Source organism: Zeus faber, assembly GCF_960531495.2.
Source record: "Zeus faber genome assembly, chromosome: 9".
NCBI classification, from domain to species: Eukaryota; Metazoa; Chordata; class Actinopteri; order Zeiformes; family Zeidae; genus Zeus; species Zeus faber.
In genome coordinates, this window is record NC_137197.1 from 17,638,295 (window position 1) to 17,656,582 (window position 18,288).

At 42.3% G+C, this 18,288-nt stretch overlaps 1 protein-coding gene across 1 annotated transcript in view; it reads left to right on the forward strand.

Annotated features, from left to right (window-relative positions):
* The window catches only part of ppp1r37 (protein phosphatase 1, regulatory subunit 37), a 49,869-nt gene extending 31,971 nt beyond the window's left edge, over positions 1-17,898 (forward strand). Inside the window, exons 3-14 of the mRNA XM_080006649.1 lie at positions 2,915-2,960; positions 3,120-3,220; positions 6,161-6,280; positions 10,051-10,201; positions 13,860-14,015; positions 14,205-14,317; positions 14,690-14,831; positions 14,954-15,120; positions 15,557-17,026; positions 17,219-17,351; positions 17,441-17,538; positions 17,652-17,898. Of these exons, the coding sequence (XP_079862775.1) occupies positions 2,915-2,960; positions 3,120-3,220; positions 6,161-6,280; positions 10,051-10,201; positions 13,860-14,015; positions 14,205-14,317; positions 14,690-14,831; positions 14,954-15,120; positions 15,557-17,026; positions 17,219-17,351; positions 17,441-17,529 (2,688 nt within the window). The 3' untranslated portion in view covers positions 17,530-17,538; positions 17,652-17,898. The remainder of the gene's footprint in view (positions 1-2,914; positions 2,961-3,119; positions 3,221-6,160; positions 6,281-10,050; positions 10,202-13,859; positions 14,016-14,204; positions 14,318-14,689; positions 14,832-14,953; positions 15,121-15,556; positions 17,027-17,218; positions 17,352-17,440; positions 17,539-17,651) is intronic.
* The last annotated feature ends 390 nt before the right edge of the window (positions 17,899-18,288 follow it).

The window sequence follows — 18,288 nt, forward strand, 5'->3', positions numbered from 1 at the left end:
TTTACTGTTTTTCCCCTCTTTGCTGTAAATGCGTTCTCTATTAAGTCCAACTGGACTGTAAACGTGGCAGCCAGCCAGGGGCCCTACAAGTTAAGTACATTAAAGGGCAGGTACAGTTTTCGTGCGTCTATGGTGTTTGTGAATGTAAATCTTTGTCAACTCTATGTTGAATGCCTTCTCCTCAGTTTTCAATGTCGAAGTGTTAGGATCTGGGGCTGGTTGCACCAGCTGTGCCCAAGTTGGAGTTTTGCAGAGTTTTTGCACAATTGCAGGTTAAACTACTGAATATTACCATAACCACAAATAGTATTTCAAACTTAAACTCACATTTGAGCAAAATATTTAAGCAAGCCATTGACTGCGAATAACAGTTAAAATAGAATGGCAGAACAACTTGAGTATTTAGATCAACATTTACATGTTTGAGATGAATGAAAAGTGGTTGACATTTTTACACCCGTCTCAATTTTGACAGTTGACGTAATAAAAAGAACTGGTTTTCTAGTAGCTGGCAGCCAGCACAACCCAATTCACAACATTCAGCTTTCCCCAAGCCTCCGAGTGTGTCACGCAGTGTTCAGTTTTACCTCTGATTCCATGCTGAATGTGATAGGTGGAGGATACATATCCACAAATCCCTTGTTTGTAGAGCACGGCGAAGGATTAAATTTGCTATGCACTGCCGCATCAACAGGAAACATGAAATATAGGCCGAAACTTTGTTTACAATTTTGAAGGCTGATTATTGGATCAATCAAGATTGATGTCATATTACGTGACGACACATTATTTAATGGGGAGTCTGCGTCCTATTAAGTTTCGTGTTAAGAAGAACATCTGGTCCGATAAATTTAAGAAGCTACTAAGTAGTAGTTATTTAGATTATTAATTATAAATTTACCAGTTGTTACTAAGTCTCTGGTGTGAACTTAAGTTCAAACTTAGGTAAGAAAAGCTTGTGCAACTCTACCTTGGAGGCTTTACAACATTGTGTCACATGCATTAAATGTCTTATTGATGATGATTGATCTTAGACGTTATCATAGCTTCTATCCATTCGTAGTATCCCTGAAACGAACATACAGAAAGCATGAAACAATTTCACATAATATTTTCACATCAAAAATGTAAATATACCTCCAGTTGTGTTTGTAGTACCTGTTTGCTGAGTCCATGCTTATTATTATAATATTAGTTAATTATTATTACCTAATTTGCAGCCCTTCTTTCCTCCACATCAAGATATTTCAGAAACAGGAATGGATCACTCCAAAATCTTTTGAGAACATTCTGGGCCACCTAGTGTTCACTAAATATGAGACCGGAAAGCCCTGTCGGAGGCACATCTAAGGACTGGCCTGGTCATGTAGGCTTATTTTTCTTGCCCTTCTGCATATCATGCACCCACCAAATTCCACTGCCCAGACCACAGTCACTCCCCCATTTCAGCCTCTGGCAGATCTCACAGAAAAACATTTAGACTGATTACAAGCTTTTACTGACACGCTTCCCTATCAGCTGCGTGTTTATCAGGTTTGCAAGATTAAGCAAGATATGTGCCCATGTTTGTTCCAAATTGCACCTGCTGAAGGCCCATAGACAAGCACACATTTTGAATTAAACTGTTGTGTGGAAAGCACACAAATTGTCTTTATTTTTTTCTGTTTTTTAATTTATATCATATTAGACAGTGTTAAATGACAGGCTAAATATTGTATCCACTGTGATATGCAATACAAATTTTTTTTTTTTTTTTGTATTTTCTCACACGGTGGCGAAACACACACACACACATATATATATATATATATATATATATATATATATATATATATATATATATATATATATAAAAATTTTGTGGCATTTAATGATGTTTTTATAATATCTATCCATGGTTTAAAACTGAATACCAGGCAGCTACAATCTGCCAGGCTGACACACAGATAACTGGTGGTGGGACTCGAGCGTGGAGGTCATCAGGTGCATGTTGAAAAGCTAGGCAGCGCACTGGAGAGGGATTTGCTGGCACATAGTTTTGGTGTGTGTGTGTGTGTGTGTGTGTGTGTGTGTGTGTGTGTGTGTGTGTGTGTGTGTGTGTGTGTGTGTGTGTGTGTGTGTGTGTGTGTGTGTGTGTGTGTGTGTGTGTGTGTGTGTGTGTTTACTAGAGAAAAGGGTCATACAACCAATATAACCTTTTGATTCCCATGCTTTGGTGTCAAACTACATGACAAGATAATAGTTGAGCAATTTGGGCACACAGGGTACATGGTAGTACTGTTCGAAATTCAGTTGTAAACAATCCTACTAAGGTTTGTCACATTACTCTGTAAGGTTATGTATAGTATGCTGATCAGGCAGATCATTTACCAGTTAAACTCCCTATTTTCACATCATTAATAGTTTACAGTAAAAGGTCTTAATTTATTGATCACACAATACTAATTAAAGGCACGAAACAATAACCTGGAGCTATTGCCCAGCTCCTGTACAGAAGTTAACGACACCCCCATCAGAGGCATGCGCTCTTATCGGCTAAACTGTTCATATCTAAACTGTCACCGTTCATTTTGCTGTTGTGAAGACAAGACAAACTTGTTGCAGTGGCTCCCCCTAGCAGAGTTCCCTGGTGTTGCCCTGGGACACAAACATCCTCACATTCATAACGTACTACACGCTCGCTGATGTTTGGCAATATGGTTGAAAGTTTGTTTGGGAATGGTACTTTAACTACTATATACTTGTTGATTCTGTTCCTCCCCCATGTTATGTGAAAGCTTTAACTTGAAATCATTAATTAACTTGAATTTGAAAAGAGCAAGTGTGCTTCCGTGGCGGAATCCATGAGCGGAGCCTTGGGCAGATGTTTTTTTAAATAAGAATTAATCGCTTCGACTTCTTTCCATTTCTGTAGGAACTGAAGGATCTGACGGAGCGAAATGAATGCCTGGATCTTAAAGGTAAGGATTAATGGTCATGGATATACTCGCATAACATGGTTGACTTAAACATCTAAATCCCATGTTTCCCTGCCATCATAAAATGTCACAAATTGAGGGAAGTTTTGTTTCTTGTTTTTCAATCTGCGATCGTATTTGGATTGGTGTGTGCATGTGTAGGTGAAAAGCTGGACTACAAAGCGTGCGAGTCTCTTGAGGAGCTTCTGAAGAGGGTCCAGTTTAAAGTGGTGGACTTGGAGCAGACCAACTTGGATGAAGATGTAAGATGATCTTCTCCTTCTTTCTTTTCTTCCATTTCTTTCTCAAACACCTTTTATCCTCTCAGCCTTTATTCTTCACCCGCCTCTTTTTTTTCTTTTCTTTTCTTTTTTTTTTTTACTTCTGTACACTCACTTTTCCCCCCTAAATGTCTGACAGGATGTGGAGCGTTCCTCACCACTCCTTATACAGTACTTCTGTGTGTAAACAACACACACAATTTCCCACCCAAAATCACTCACACTTGGAACCGGTGGTTATACATCAACATACAGAAACATAGATTGAATTTTATTAGTGTTTTCAATGTGGTGTTAAAAAACGTTATTTTATAAGCGGTATAATGCCCTCCAAGATGTACTTTTTGTTCAATTATCCATCCATTAAACTGGGATAATGTTCACCTTGTAACAACAAATTATGTAATAATGCAGCTTTTCATAATAAATTTCCGCATTTTGTAGAAAATACCCTGCACACAATACAAAAACAAAAATTGCCTTCCAGATGTTAATTACAAAATTCGGCATTATTACAAACTGCATTGTTCCACATCTCGTCAGGCAGTATCCATTACACATTTAGGCACGATAATAACCTTCATATATTGGTGATTCATAAGACTGAGGAAGATAAAAATGACGCAGAGCAAAATGGTGAAGCAGGAGCCCTCTGAGTTCTTTAGTAGAGATGGTTAGGAGATAGTGTTTGGTACAGCTGTGGTTTAAATGGTTAGGAGATTTAAAGGAAGGCTAAGTTCCTTAGTGAGGCACAGGGGAGTGGTCGTTGGTGAATGCAAACTCCGGCTCCATGTGACTCATCTCCCCCACTTCACCAAAAGACACACAGTACTCTCCCAGTACACAGACACTGTGATGGAAGCACCAGTGGTGGGGGGAAAAAAACAACTCATAGCCTATGATTAAGCAAAGTATAAATACCCTAATAAAACAGTACTTTTTCAAAATCCCCCTTTTCAACAGTCCACTCAAGCAAAATCTGTACTTATATGATATTAAATGTGCTTAAGTTTCAAATGTAAAAGTAGAAGTTAAACACCATTCTCTCATATTTCATAATGATGACATATTATGATTAATGATTATATTTCATTAATGCCCATGCCATAATAACCTCCATTAAGCTTCCGCAGTACATTCCTGAGAAGAAAAGTCGGAGACCTTTTATCTGTTTTCCCTTTTAATCTTTCCTTTTTGGGTTATTCCTTTTACTCATCTATTTTACCTCAGTTTTACCTTGGTTATCATGTTTTTCTTTTCTATTTGGTATTTCTGTCTGTTTTTGTACTTTTATTGTTCCTATGTGTTGTATCTTAGTCCTGCTTTTTTACTCATACGCATTCCTTTGATTCATTTATTTTGTGTATTGTTAATCGGTCTACCTTGACTGGAAAGCACTTTGGGACAACTACTTTTGATTTTTAAATCTGTTATCTAAATAAAAGTGACTTGACTTGACTAACCTTAATAATCTTAATAATTGAATAACCTAATCTCTGCCTTCCTGATGTGGACAGGCTCAAACCTGAAGTTACACTTTTTATAAACTGGGTGTGTAGCTGGTATGAAGCACTTTCAGTGAAGAATAAACCGTACATTCAAGTATTACACATAAATGCGCTGTAAAAAGCAATTTGTTTTAGATTTAATCAAGTAAAAGTTAAAAGCCCTTAAAACACATTTACTTCAAATTTGTACTTGAGGGTAATACTTTCTTTAGTCTAAATTGCTTTTCACCCCTTGACACATTAAATTAAGATTATGAAACGGTCTTGATGACTGTGGCACGATGCAGAGCTGCGCTGCAGCTTGTCTGACTTTGTCTCCCCTTGTCAAGTTTATTTATGTATCACGTTAAATCACACTTACTCTGGTAGTTTTGGGGTTTTTTTTGGTGTTCATTTCTTCATTGGCAATCCTTGCTGCAATGCACTCATTCCGCCACCACACAACCTTGACAAATAACTGATATCAGTGCCGAAAGTCAAGTTTCATGTCCGGCTCTTGTTAAAATTTCACTCGGCAAAAAATGACGTGAATATCAAGGCTGGCCTGCCAAGCTTGGGTAAACCGTTGAAAACCAAATCATTTCTTCAATCCTATTCTCCTCTTTCACACTAAGCTTTGACTCTGAGTGACTTCATAGGCAACAGTGCGTGTAGAGAGTAATTATAAATAATTGTATCTAGGAATGAGTGCTTTAAAATAATGTAACTATTTAAAATAATGAATAACAATTTAAATTACAGGGTACAGATACATTAGCTTTTCCATCTATTGTGTGTTTAGGAAAACAAAGTTAAACTAGAGCGCATGTATATCCTTGGGTCCTCTCTGTGTCATATCAAATTGTGTCTTCGACAACCATCTCATAATAACTCATCTTGCCTGAATTGCCAGTATTTTAATCAATGCTTCAGCTGTAATTTTAGAGGCGGCATTGGTGGGTTTTTTTTTTTTTGTTTTGTTTGTTTTTTTTAAGAATGTTTCATTGCAGTATTAAATACAAATTTGAAGTTATTTATTGAGATGTAAACGGCAGCATGAGATTATTGTAATTCAAAAGTTTAGGCTCCATTTAAGGCAATTGATTTTTTACAAAAGTACTCGTATGTACTATGCTATAAAGCTGAACAAACAAGAAAACCTCTCCTTCCTCTTGTTTCTGCGTCCCCACCCAAAGGCCCTCATGTAAGCGTCCCAGCAGTGCTTACCTAACCAGAGTCTGTTTCCAGGGAAACCACGGCCGCTCCAAACACTGCCACAACCAATCCTGAGCTCATCACTCTGCCTTTAGGTTTTATAACAACAGCAATGTGCTTTGACACTGTCACAGACTGCTTTTCTTCAGCTTTTATTCTCTTATCGTTAACGCAACTCCCCTGTTGTGTCTTGTGTCCGTCTCCTTGTCCCCCCTATCAGGGTGCGTCCGCTCTTTTCGATATGATTGAATACTACGAGTCCGCCACCCACCTCAACATCTCCTTCAACAAGCACATTGGTACACGAGGATGGCAGGCTGCCGCTCACATGATGAGGAAGGTGAGAGGTCACACTACGCTGACACAGGCTCACAGTGGCATCTGTGAAGCCAGACAAATATATTGAATGGCTAGGTGGTAATTATGATAACTCCTCATAATCCTGATTTGCATGCCAAATGCCTCTGTTCAACCCCCATTGTTTCCCTATGGTGAAGTGTTACATAAGATCTGTCACTCTGAGCTGGTGGACAGGGAAGAGCACCTAAAGTTCTGCTGTATAATTAAGGAAGTGGGACAAACCATGCATAACATGGAATATTGCTTTCTAACCCCCAACCTAGTGCCTCAAGTTTCTCAGTCTTAATCTGCTGTGGTGATAGGGGTCGGAGCCCTTGTTATGTCGGGGGTGCAGGGCCTTAGCCGGTAATGGCACCACTGTTCATATTGATTGTCGCATCAAAAGACTTCATCACACAGCAGTTAATGAGATCATTTACATAAACAAAAGCACTTAATAATTAAAATAATGTATCCGTAGCAGATCGCCGTAGTACAATATTTATAGATTGCTTCTGCTGCAAGATTTATTTTTGAAGGCAAAACCAGCTACTGCCACATGGTTTGCCTTCAATAATTTGGCGGTTGTCAGACGGTCATACTCAATGAAGCTTAACAGTTGTGGGTGGGTGGTGTTAAGCCTGGATTATGCTTCTCCAAACGTACATGTAAACGTCTCCACGGAGCTACGCAGCGAAGGGTTTTATGGGTAACCGTAAGAGAAGGCAGATGCGCACACCTCTTAAAAAGGCGTTGCGCGGTCCCGTGCATCAAAACACGATGATTGGTTGCATTGTCCAACTTCCTGTCTGGTGGTGGGTTCAAAATGGAAAAAAACAAAATTTTGATAGATATTCGCCTTGTGAATAAGGTTTGAACATGGAATTATATTTGCTTATCCATATTTTTGGGCTCTAAACTACTCAAAGTTCAAAATACAAAAGAAAAAAAAACGGATTTCTTCTATGTTTTCTGTCCATTGTGGTCTACTAAATGTGACACTGCCCCCCAGTGGACATATTACATTATACACAAAATCCGTACAAGTATATAAGCAAACAGCCACACAAATGTCTCCGCACAACACCCGAGCACGTTTGTTTACATACAGACAGAGAAGCATAATCCAGCCTTTAAAGTCATTAGTCTCAAAAGTTGTTGATTAGGGATGAGTTTTGAATAGTCAACTAATTGATGGATGGTTTCAATGTAAAATTGCCTCAAAGGCGTACATAAATACACAACATGTAACACATTGTTTTGAGCTATTGGGAAAGTTGCTTCAAAAATAAGTAATTACAAAATATTAACAATGATTATAAACAAATTATGCATTGTAGTTGTCACCGTTGTAGTTAAGAGGGAACAAAACAACAGCCACAACTGCTTTGTCATAATAATAGACCTAACAAGAAATAAGACATTTCATGCAAGTCTAGGCCCTGATTTGATAAATGGTAGTGCAAAATATCTTTCAAATATAAATCTGAAGAAGAAAATGTACATAGAAGAGAATACAAAAGACCGGTCTACTGTTATGGCACTGACTAAACTGCCTTCTACAGTCCTTGCCTCCTAAAAAAAAATCTCATTCTTAATGTCAGTTTTCCCCCAAGGGGAAACGTTGAGAAGCTCCCTCAGTCTCTGTTGTTGCTTTTACTCGACTACTGTTTATTTTGCTCACTGAGGCTCTCAGGGCTGCTCTGTCAGCTCTCTGCATTGGATCTTCTGGCCATTATGTTACACAACAAAGAAATCTTCACTGTGTAAAGAAGAAGAAGATTCTTTATTTGTCACACAGCACACACACCACAACAGATGCACTCATGTGGCGAGGGCAACCAACACACATACACACACATGCTTCAAATGGTGGCTGGTGAAATTAGTTCTCTGCTTCTTACCCATCCTGGCTTGTCCTTCCTCCGGGGGGCAGCCAGGAGCGCGGTGCCAACAACGCCCCAGGCAGGAATCGTAGCCCAGATCCTTTTTGCTGCTCTTCTTGCTTCTGCAATGCACTGTGCCACTGTAATATATAAATACATGTCTCTTAAAATCTGCACTCTCCCTAAAGACCTGATCCCAGGTTACAAGCGTTAATTAGTGTTTGATGAGAAAAGAGATTTGTACGTCTCATAATAACCACATGGAGACGGCACTCACGTTATAGACCGTGGCAAAATCCCATCTTCATTTACTGCCAGTGTATTGGGAAAGTTTTCAGACCCCTTCACTTTGTCCACATTTTGTAACGTTACAGCCTTATTTTGAAATTGATCAAATTCATTTTTTACTCATCAATCTACACGCAATACCTCACAATGACACAGCAAATTTGAAATTAGTATTCTGACTCTTTACTCACACTTCATTCTCGATTACAGCCTCAAGTCTTCTTGGGAATGATACTACAAGCTCTGCACACCTGTTGTTGTGGAGTTTCTCCCATTCATCTCTGCAGATCCTCTCAGGCTCTGTCAGGTTGAATGGGGAGCGTCAGTGCACAGTCATTTTCAGGTCTGTTCAGAGAAGTGAAATCAGGTTCAAGTCCAGGCTCTGGCTGGGACATTCACAGACTTGTCGCGGAGCCACTCCTGTTGTTTCTTGGAGGTGTGCTTAGGGCTGTTGTCCTGTTGGAGGGTGAACCTCCGCCCCAGTCTGAGGTCCTGAGCGCTCTGGAGCAGGTTTTCATTAAGGATCTATCTGTACTTTGCTACGTCCATCTTTCCATCGATCCTGACTAGTTTCGCAGAAAAACATCCCCACAGCATGAGCTGCCACCACCATGCTTCACTGTAGGGATGGCATTGGCAAGGTGATGAGCGGTGCCTGGATTCCTCCATATATGCCGCTTGGCGCTCAGGCCAAATAGCAAAGTCAATCTCGGTTTCATCAGACCTGAGAACCTTGTTTCTCATGGTCTCATGGCTGCAATTCCAACTTAAATGGCAACTTAAATATATCCCCCCCCCCGCCAACAGGTGAATAAGAGGAGTACCGGCCCATATTTTTTCCACTTTGAACACCATCTGGAAGCTTCTCCCATCTCCATAAAATAACTCTGTATCTCTGAGTGACCATCGGGTTCTTGGTCCCCTCCCTGACCAAGACCCTTTGTCCCGATTGCTCAGTTTGGCCGGGATCTAGGAAGTGGTATTGTGTGTAGATTGAGGAGGATTTTTTTTTTTTTTACATTTAATTCATTTTAGAATAAGGCTGTAACATAACAAAATGTGTAAAAGGTGAAGGTGTCATTGCTGCTGCAACACTGGAATGTCCCTTTGGGGACTAATAGAGTATTTTTATATTATCTTAAATCGCCCGAAGGTTCTTCAATAGGGCTATAACGTTAATTTCACAATTAAGAACAATTGGTGAAAGCGCAATTTACAGGTTCTAATACAGGAAGAAGCCCCATATATGGTTGTCATTGTTATGCAGAATATCATCAAACATCAGTTCTGTTTATCCTCTAGGTAAATGTTAAACAGACCATTAAACATGCTCTCCATTAAATATGTTTAGGTTGAATACTCAAGCTGCATCAATTTACACTATGCTAAATTTGTCTTATTAGCCATTATGTCTAGAAATGTAGGGATGGAGTACAATGACATGCAGAACAAATACAGAATGGCAAATAAAAGAGCCCATCCTAGGATAGCTGGTGTCGTGTTTCACCATTACAGGTGCAATGTTTCACAATTTTTGTCATGAACAATTGCATAAAAAGGATGCTTTTTCATCGTTTCTTCCCTTCTCGACCCATAGACGAGCTCGCTGCAGTACCTCGATGCCCGTAATACCCCCCTGCTGGACCACTCAGCCCCCTTTGTTGCACGAGCCCTCAGGATCAGTGGCAGCCTGGCAGTGCTCCATCTTGAGAATGCCGGCCTGTCTGGGAGGCCACTCATGTTATTAGGTAAGAGAGAACCAGTTAAGGAAATATGTTCCTCTCTTCATTTTGAGAGCCAAACTTTATTAATAGATGATCTGATTTAGAATCGATGCATAAGGCAGATCCAAAGAACAACCAGATTTACACAGACCTGTTGAAATCAAAAATGGATGCCAAACATTTATGGCAGAACAGAAAAGCAGAAAAAACGCGACTTGATCTATACCAGTTGGAGAGTAAATTCTTTCAAGAGGGAGGCAGGGAGGTTGTTGGCCCATTAATCTCTGCAATTATATCACCAGAGGTCCAAGTACTCCTCACTCCCCAGAGTATAAATGACAGATTTAAGGAATTTTATCGCTCACTTTACTCTGCTGTAACTCCAATTGCCTCTGATTTTGACAACTTCTGCAGTAAAATAAACATACCCAAGGTATCTGAAGATGTCAGAAATAATCTTGAAAAAGGCAGTATCTCAAGATGAGGTTAAGGCAGTGATTGTCTCCTTAACAGCCTGGAAAGCTCCTGGCGATGATGGTTATAGTATTAACCTTTACAAGAGATTCTCAGACATACTGGTGGACACACTACAGAAGGTCTTTAAATAGGCAAAGCACAATGACCACTTCCCTGCGTCTAGTCAAGCTTCTCTTCTCACAGCGCTGCCTCAACCTAACAAAGACCCTATGGAAGTCACCGCCCCATCTCCCTTATGAATTCAGATGTAAAAATGTATGCCCAAATACTATTCAGGCGGTTGGATAACATCCTCCCTAAAATTATTCATAGGGACCAAGTTGGATCTGTCAAGTCACGGCAGATAGCAGACAGTATGAGAAAGGTAATAATACACAGCACTATAGTAAGTCAGCATTAGAGCCAGCCAGAGCAATGTCCCTTGAAACGGAAAATGCATTTGATCAGGTTGAGTGGCGATACCTTTTCAAGGTACTTAAAGAATTTGGATTGGCCCTAATTTTCTACAACTTGTGTCCTTGTTATACACATCTCCTAGAGCCAGAATTTCCACCACTGGTATCGTATCAGAGTCGTTTGATTTACAACTCGACAATGCCCTTAAGCCCCCTGCTGTTCGCTTAATGCTTGAACCAGTGGCTTTATTAATTAGGAATGACCTGAAAATTAAAGGTAGCAGTTAAGGAGTTTAGGGCTATATCTGGGTATAAAGTTAACTGGGACAAATCAGAAGCTTTACCCCCTGATACACAGTGCGGCAATACACTCATTCAGGGCTTGCTATTTAAATGGACACCGGGCGGAATGCGATATCTTTAAGTCATTCTCAAATCAGCTATAGAGAGGATTGATTGCTTTAATCTGAAAAATCTCTTGCCAAAGAATTAGCTTTCTCATACCTACAATCCCATTACCTCTGGATAAGAAAAAAAATTTGTTGAATGGAATGTTCAGCAATTTATCTGGAATGAAAAGAAACCCAAGGTCAATTGAAATTAAATGCATGTAGATAGAAAGTATGGCGGTCTTGACCTTCCAGATATATACAAATACTGCATTTCTTTTAACTCGAGGTACCCTCTGAAATGGGGTTATGGCTCAAGTTCTAGGGACACCTTGTGGGAAGCAATTGGAAAAGGATATTTTGGACAATATGAATTATACGGCATCTTTTCAAGGGTTGTGGTACAGTCCTGTTTGTAAATTGGCTTCAAAGGGAAACACCTTTATGGAATAATTATAGATTCAACTTACAAAGCAACCCCCTCACTCATGCAGATTGGGAATCCAAAGTTATTCTAACACCTGGTGATTTAAGAACCCTTCAGAGCTGAAGGTTGCGACACTTTGATGAAATGAAGGCCAGGCATGGTATTGAAAACAAAAGATTTTCTGAAATATATGAAAATCAGATCACAATTGAGTAAATACCCAGGGGAAAATGTGACCATGCCAAAATGAACAGAAACCTAATCCATACAAACAAATGCAAACAATGACAGAGGGGGGAAATAGAGTTGCCTCCAAGGTTTACAACATGTTGAAAAACATCACAAACTAACAGATGGGTTGTCGCTCAAAGGACTGGGCGATGGATACATCCCCAATAAAAAATATGACAACAGAAAAAGACATTAATAAATAAAATCAATAATTAATATATTTCATATACATTTAAATATATAATATAATCATCATTGTCTGAGAACAGTCGGAAAAGTTACTGAATCTCCGTTCTGTGATTATATGCGGGGACGTTTGGTGCGGACCAAGGGACGCTCGCCGACTGTGTCCAACCAGATGTCACTGAAAATCCCGGATTCTTTCCTTAATCCCTCTCCTTTTGTGGGAATGGGGGCCAAGCCGGGCTCTGGTTGGGGTCGAGAGCAGGGCAAGTTCAAGTGGGTGTTTGAGGAAGATCTGCCCCGTCGGCTCCGGGGAGGCCTCATCCCGCGCTGCCCAGCCAGAGAGGGAGCGTAGGAAGGCCCGGCACTCCTGCTTGGTTGTTCGTGTCACATGGCTCTTTCTCTGCTCTGTACGATGGGCTGTTTGTGTCACATGGTTTGTTTCTGTGCTGTACGATGTGCTGTTGATGTCGTGTCTTTCTATGTAGAGGAAAACGGACTGTATCAAACTGTATCGAAAATAAATCTCATAAATTTATCAACATTAAAGTGGAATTGATCGAGATCATTTTATCGGCCAGCCCGAGATAAAGGTACTTTCTATCCCATTCTATCGACATGCCCCTGATTAAGGCTATTTGGGAAGGTGTCACGCAATCTCTTGGTAAGATTATCGATTGTACAGTACAATGCGATCTGTTGATGTGTCTTAACTATACTGTACAGGATCCATGGTCCAAACACAGTAAACAAATGTTAACAACTGGTTGTATGACAGCTAGGAGGCTTATCACCCTCAACTGGAAGTTCAATGCAGACCTGTGGCTTTCTGGAAACAATCTCACTTGAAAAAGCAGCTGCCAGTCTGTCAGAGGTTTGCAATGAGCATCAACAAATCTGGACAAAGCTTTTAGGTATTGTTAAAACCATACCTTCATACCGCACCATACGAACCTTACCCCGATTTGTTACCTATCTCTTTGACATGACTTAATCTTGCTAACAAAGAATATTTTAGTGGATGTAGATCTATTGCTCACATTGATTGAGTGACTGTTGTATAGAGTGAATGTATTTTGAGCTGTAATATATCTACCGATCTTCATTGCCAAAACTGTACACATGCCTCCTCCTTTTTGTCTAAATGTTTTGTTTTCTGTTGTCATCTGTCATTTTAATTGTATCTTTATTTTGTCGTATGTAATGTATTTCCTTCTAGAGTACTTCATTCCTCCCTTTCTGATGTTGTTGAAATAACTATGAGAAAAACAATAAAAAATAAAATGGGGAGAAAATGCCAGAACATTACAAATGTTTCTCACAAAGTTTAAGAAATGGGCCTCCTTCTTCACTAAGTCCGCCTATTCTACTGAATTGTGAAAAATTGATAATTGTTTTTCCTTATTGCCATGTCTTTACATGACAGTATCATACAGTATACATTAGCACACATTTTAGTGATATCACAGCCCTGTTCCCCAGATGTATTTTCTTTGCCTTTTATTTTCTCAATCATGGGCACAATCTTTTTTTATCATCAATAAATGCATCATTTACTCACTTTTTTGTTTTTTTATTAGCCACAGCTCTCAAGATGAACATGAACCTGCGTGAGTTGTACCTAGCAGACAACAAGCTGAATGGCCTGCAGGACTCGGCCCAACTGGGAAACTTGCTGAAGTTTAACTACAACATCCAGATCTTGGACCTGCGCAACAACCACATCCTGGACTCTGGTACGCAAGAAACCCCCTCGCAAGAGCTGCTTTTTTGGTTCTGCCAGAGCGAAGAGCAGAGGGACTTTTTTCCTTTTTACTTTTAAATGTCAAGTGATAATGTTAAAAAAAAATGTGCACCTCACAAGTACGCTGTCCACAAAAAAAAATCACTTAATCTACGCACCTTTCGTCTCTGTCCCTCTACAGGTTTGGCGTATGTTTGTGAGGGTCTAAAGGAACAGAGAAAAGGCCTCGTCACCTTAGTACTGTGGAACAATCAGCTCACACACAATGGCATGGGCTACCTCGCTGCTGCACTGGTACAGGCACATATGATATACACAAATAGAAGAGCACACTGTTGTCTGTGTGGTGGTGTATCTTGTAGATACCGTAGTAATAGTAGTGTGTGGGAATGTGTGGTGAACATGTATCTGAACTCTTTTTCTCAGGAAATGAATTTTGCTGCGCAGTCATAGAATAAACACCGTTCCTCCTGGATTAATGATTGCTAAACCTGCTTCTTGAAACACATTAAATAGAGGCTTGAGAGCATATGTGAACAGCACTGAGTTGCTTGAAAACAAAACAGAAAATTAGGGTTTTGTCACATGAAATCTGTACCTAAATAACAAATCTTTTTATGGGAAAGTTGTGTGTTTTATTTTGTTTGTCTGTATCTCCATTGTCAGCCATGCACCCAGAGTTTGGAGACCCTGAACCTGGGCCACAATTCAGTAGGAAATGAAGGGGTTCACAAGCTGAAGGACGGACTGATTGCCAACCGATCGGTACTCCGTCTGGGTTTGGCCTCCACTAAGCTCTCCTGTGAAGGTACCGCTAGCTTTCTGTTGTTTTACTGTCTGGAATTCTTATCTGCTGCCTGCATCACCTTCCATGTGTTTTCCCGTCGCACTCTCCCAATCCCTGACGCACACATGTGTGCATGTCTCTAGGGGCTGTGGCCGTGGCAGAGTTCATCGCTGAGAGTCCCAGGCTGCTGCGTTTAGACCTTCGGGAGAACGAGATCAAGACAGGTGGACTGATGGCTCTTTCCCTGGCCTTAAAAGTCAACACCTCCCTGCTGCGCCTCGACCTGGACCGGGAGCCCAAGAAGGAGACGGTGAGAGAAGGGTCACATGGTTTAATGGAAAAGAAAAACAATATTTTTTATGGAATTCATAGAAGATGTCATTCAGGGATAAAAGTGAGGCAGATGATAACTAGGTTCCCGCACGTCCTGGAAAAAGTGGAATTTCATAATGTTGCTTTCCAGTCCTGGAAAATCCATGGAATATGACAACATTGTCTGTTCAAGTGTTTACACACCCAGTTTCTCCTGAGGAGAGGTCTGATCAGCTGAAACAAGTGAAAAGACCTACAGTTTGTGAGAGTAGATGGGGTCTTTGAAATAAATACATGTGCGGGTCATGAAAACATATCTGGGGAAAATGATTTGTTGAAAAGAACGGGAACCCTGTTAATGGGATTTGTATTGATCCGGCAGGAGGCGGTTGTTCTGATGTTTTTTAGCTGATGTTTTGCATGTTCCCTATCAGGTGAAGAGCTTCATTGAAACCCAGCGAGCCCTACTCGCGGAGATCCAGAACGGCTGCAAGAGGAACTTCATCCTCGCTAAGGAGAAGGAGGAGACAGAACAGAAGATGAGGCTTTCGGCATCCATGGCAGAAATTGCCAGTGAGGACGGTACGAGGGAGGAGGATGAAACCCCTTCAGAGCAACGGGAGGAAAGGGGGGAGGCGGTGACCGAGGGAGGAGGGGTCGAAGGCGACAAAGGACAGACAAGCAGCCATTCGGGAGAAAGCTCTGAGACGGCGGCACCGCCAGCTGTGGTTGAGTCTGACTCAGACACTGAGGATGAAGAAGAGGAGGTGCAGGTCGACTCTAAAGCCCCTTCCTCGTCGAGCTCCGCCTCCTGCCTCAACCAGACCGCTCCCCAAGCCCAGGAGGCTGCGAGTCCGCCCCATAGTGCCTCACAGACGCCCCAGTCCTCGCCCGCCTTACCCATTGGAGGACAAAGAGTAATTTCAGGGATTACTGTCACAGAGTCCCCTCTTCCTGTCGGCACCCCTCCCTCCCCCGGGCGCTGCATTTCCGTCTCTAGTCCGGGGAAGGGCCATAAGATCTTCATGGTTACTAGGGTGGAGAGCCCGCCCGACCAGCAGCAGCTACAACTGCAGCTCCGAAAGAACAGTGGGCGGGCCGGCTCGGCTGCTGCCTCCAACCAGGCGGCCACAAAGAACCCTGTAGAGGCAAAGCCCCCCAAAACGCAGCTGACCGAGCCCTCGGACCCCAGCCTTGCGGACCAGTTCCCATTTACCACCTCCACGCAGACAGACCAGGGAGTAACTCAGAATTCAGCGGCTCTGTCGACAGATTGCAAGCCAGCACCGCAGAATTCTGTAGCGCCCTCATCACATCCAACCCCGCCCCACATAGAGTGTGCACTTAACAACCCACAGAGCCACACACCACAACCGCAGCCTGCCAAAACAAGTCAGCCCACACAGGACCTGACAGCTAGTGTTTTAGAATCAAAACTCACAGAACAGAGTCCGCCGGTACCGGGCGGAGACTCACCGGTGCAGGCTGTCGCGATCACTGATCAACTACAAAAACATTCCCCGTCACCTGACGAAGTGGGAGAGGGAGACGCGCACACCCAGAGGCATCCCGCTGCTGGTCAGGGTGAAGAAACGCGACAGGCGTCTCCGAACGACGCCGAGGCGGAGTGCCCGCCACCCGGGTGGCTAAGTCAGACTCAGGCAGACGTTTCAACAGACGCAACGCAGCCACTCCCAAACGAGGTGGCCGTCGAGTCACAGAGTCCCCCGGGCCAGACTCAGTCGGAGCAGGTGCTGGAGACACTTGCGCCCCGAGAGCTGCAGGTGACGCCAGAAACCCTGTTGGAAAGTCCGCCGGAGAGCGGAGCAGAGGAAAATGAAGGCCCCCAAAAGCCCGGCGTAGAAGCGACGCCGAAAGCGGCCGCCGAGGAGCCGCAAACGGAGGTAGAAGAACAGGAAGTGCAGCCTGCATTTTCTTTACGGGCGCATTCGCAGGCGCCGCCCGAGGAGAGCCGCGAGGAAACGCGCGGCGCAGGGGAAACCAGCACATCTCCCCCGTCTACTCCCGTTAACGAAGAGGAGGAGGAGGAGGAGGAGGAGGAGGAGGAGGAGGAGGAGGAGGAGGAGGAGGAGGGTTCAGCCAAAGATCCAGTCGGAGTAGAAGGTGGATTAGTAGGATCTGCTCTGCCCAACGGTCTGAAGCCGGAGTTCTCCTTTCATCTCCTGGAGACGGAAAGCCCCAAACCTGGCAGCTGCCTGCTAGAGCACGGTGAGGCGGTGTTGCCCTGGAGGAGGTTTTCAAAAACATGCCATCGGGGGGGAGATGAAACTAAACATCCAGTGTTGTCGTTCATGCAGTGAGCGCGACGGCCGAGCTGAGCTGCGGCCAGGACGTGGAGGAGCTACTGCTGGACGCAAGTTTGGAGACCGGGAGAGACCGGCCGTGAAGTTTGTAGGTAAACACTGGTTTCTCTAGCAGGGAAAAAAAAATAAAGTCAAATTAATAAAAAATAAATAAATTTGATTTTTCCTCTCTCTAAACGATCTCTCCTTATTTTCAATCTTACAGGGAAGCAGAGAGAGAGCAATCTGTTTGACTGGGTCTGCAACACAACTGGATGACCTCCAGTCTTTCTTTTTTTTTTTTTAACAATGAACTTATCCCCCAATATAACTGTTCTGTCTCGGACCGAAGACCTGGTGTTGCCCTCTAAGCACTATACACGAGAATCTTAAGAAAATCTATTCAAAAGACAAAAAAACAACAACCATCAGCAGACTTCATCGCTACATATAAGGAATTTCTACACGGTCGCGACAAGCCACAGCATCGTCAGCACTACATTCTGTCGTTCAGGAAGCTTTACTTTGAAGCAGGTGCCAGGGAGTCAGGTGAGGCAAACAAACAAACAAATGAATAAATAAAAGGAGATGGGAAAAAAAAACACTAACCAAAGACACAGAACATACACCTGTCTCACACCCCGCTCTGTTGTGTCAAGTCATCCAACACTATAGCAGCCGAGCGCTCCTCATTCAAACACAACCTCATCGTTCTGAGACGAGTACAAGGGAGCGTTGTGGACAGAGACACTTATTTTTTTAAGTTTAAATACACCGCACCCACCCGCCCTAAATGCTTTTTTTTTTTTTTTTTTTTTAAACCAAGGTAGCTGAAGGTGTTAATGTGTGTTGGGTTTTGTCTG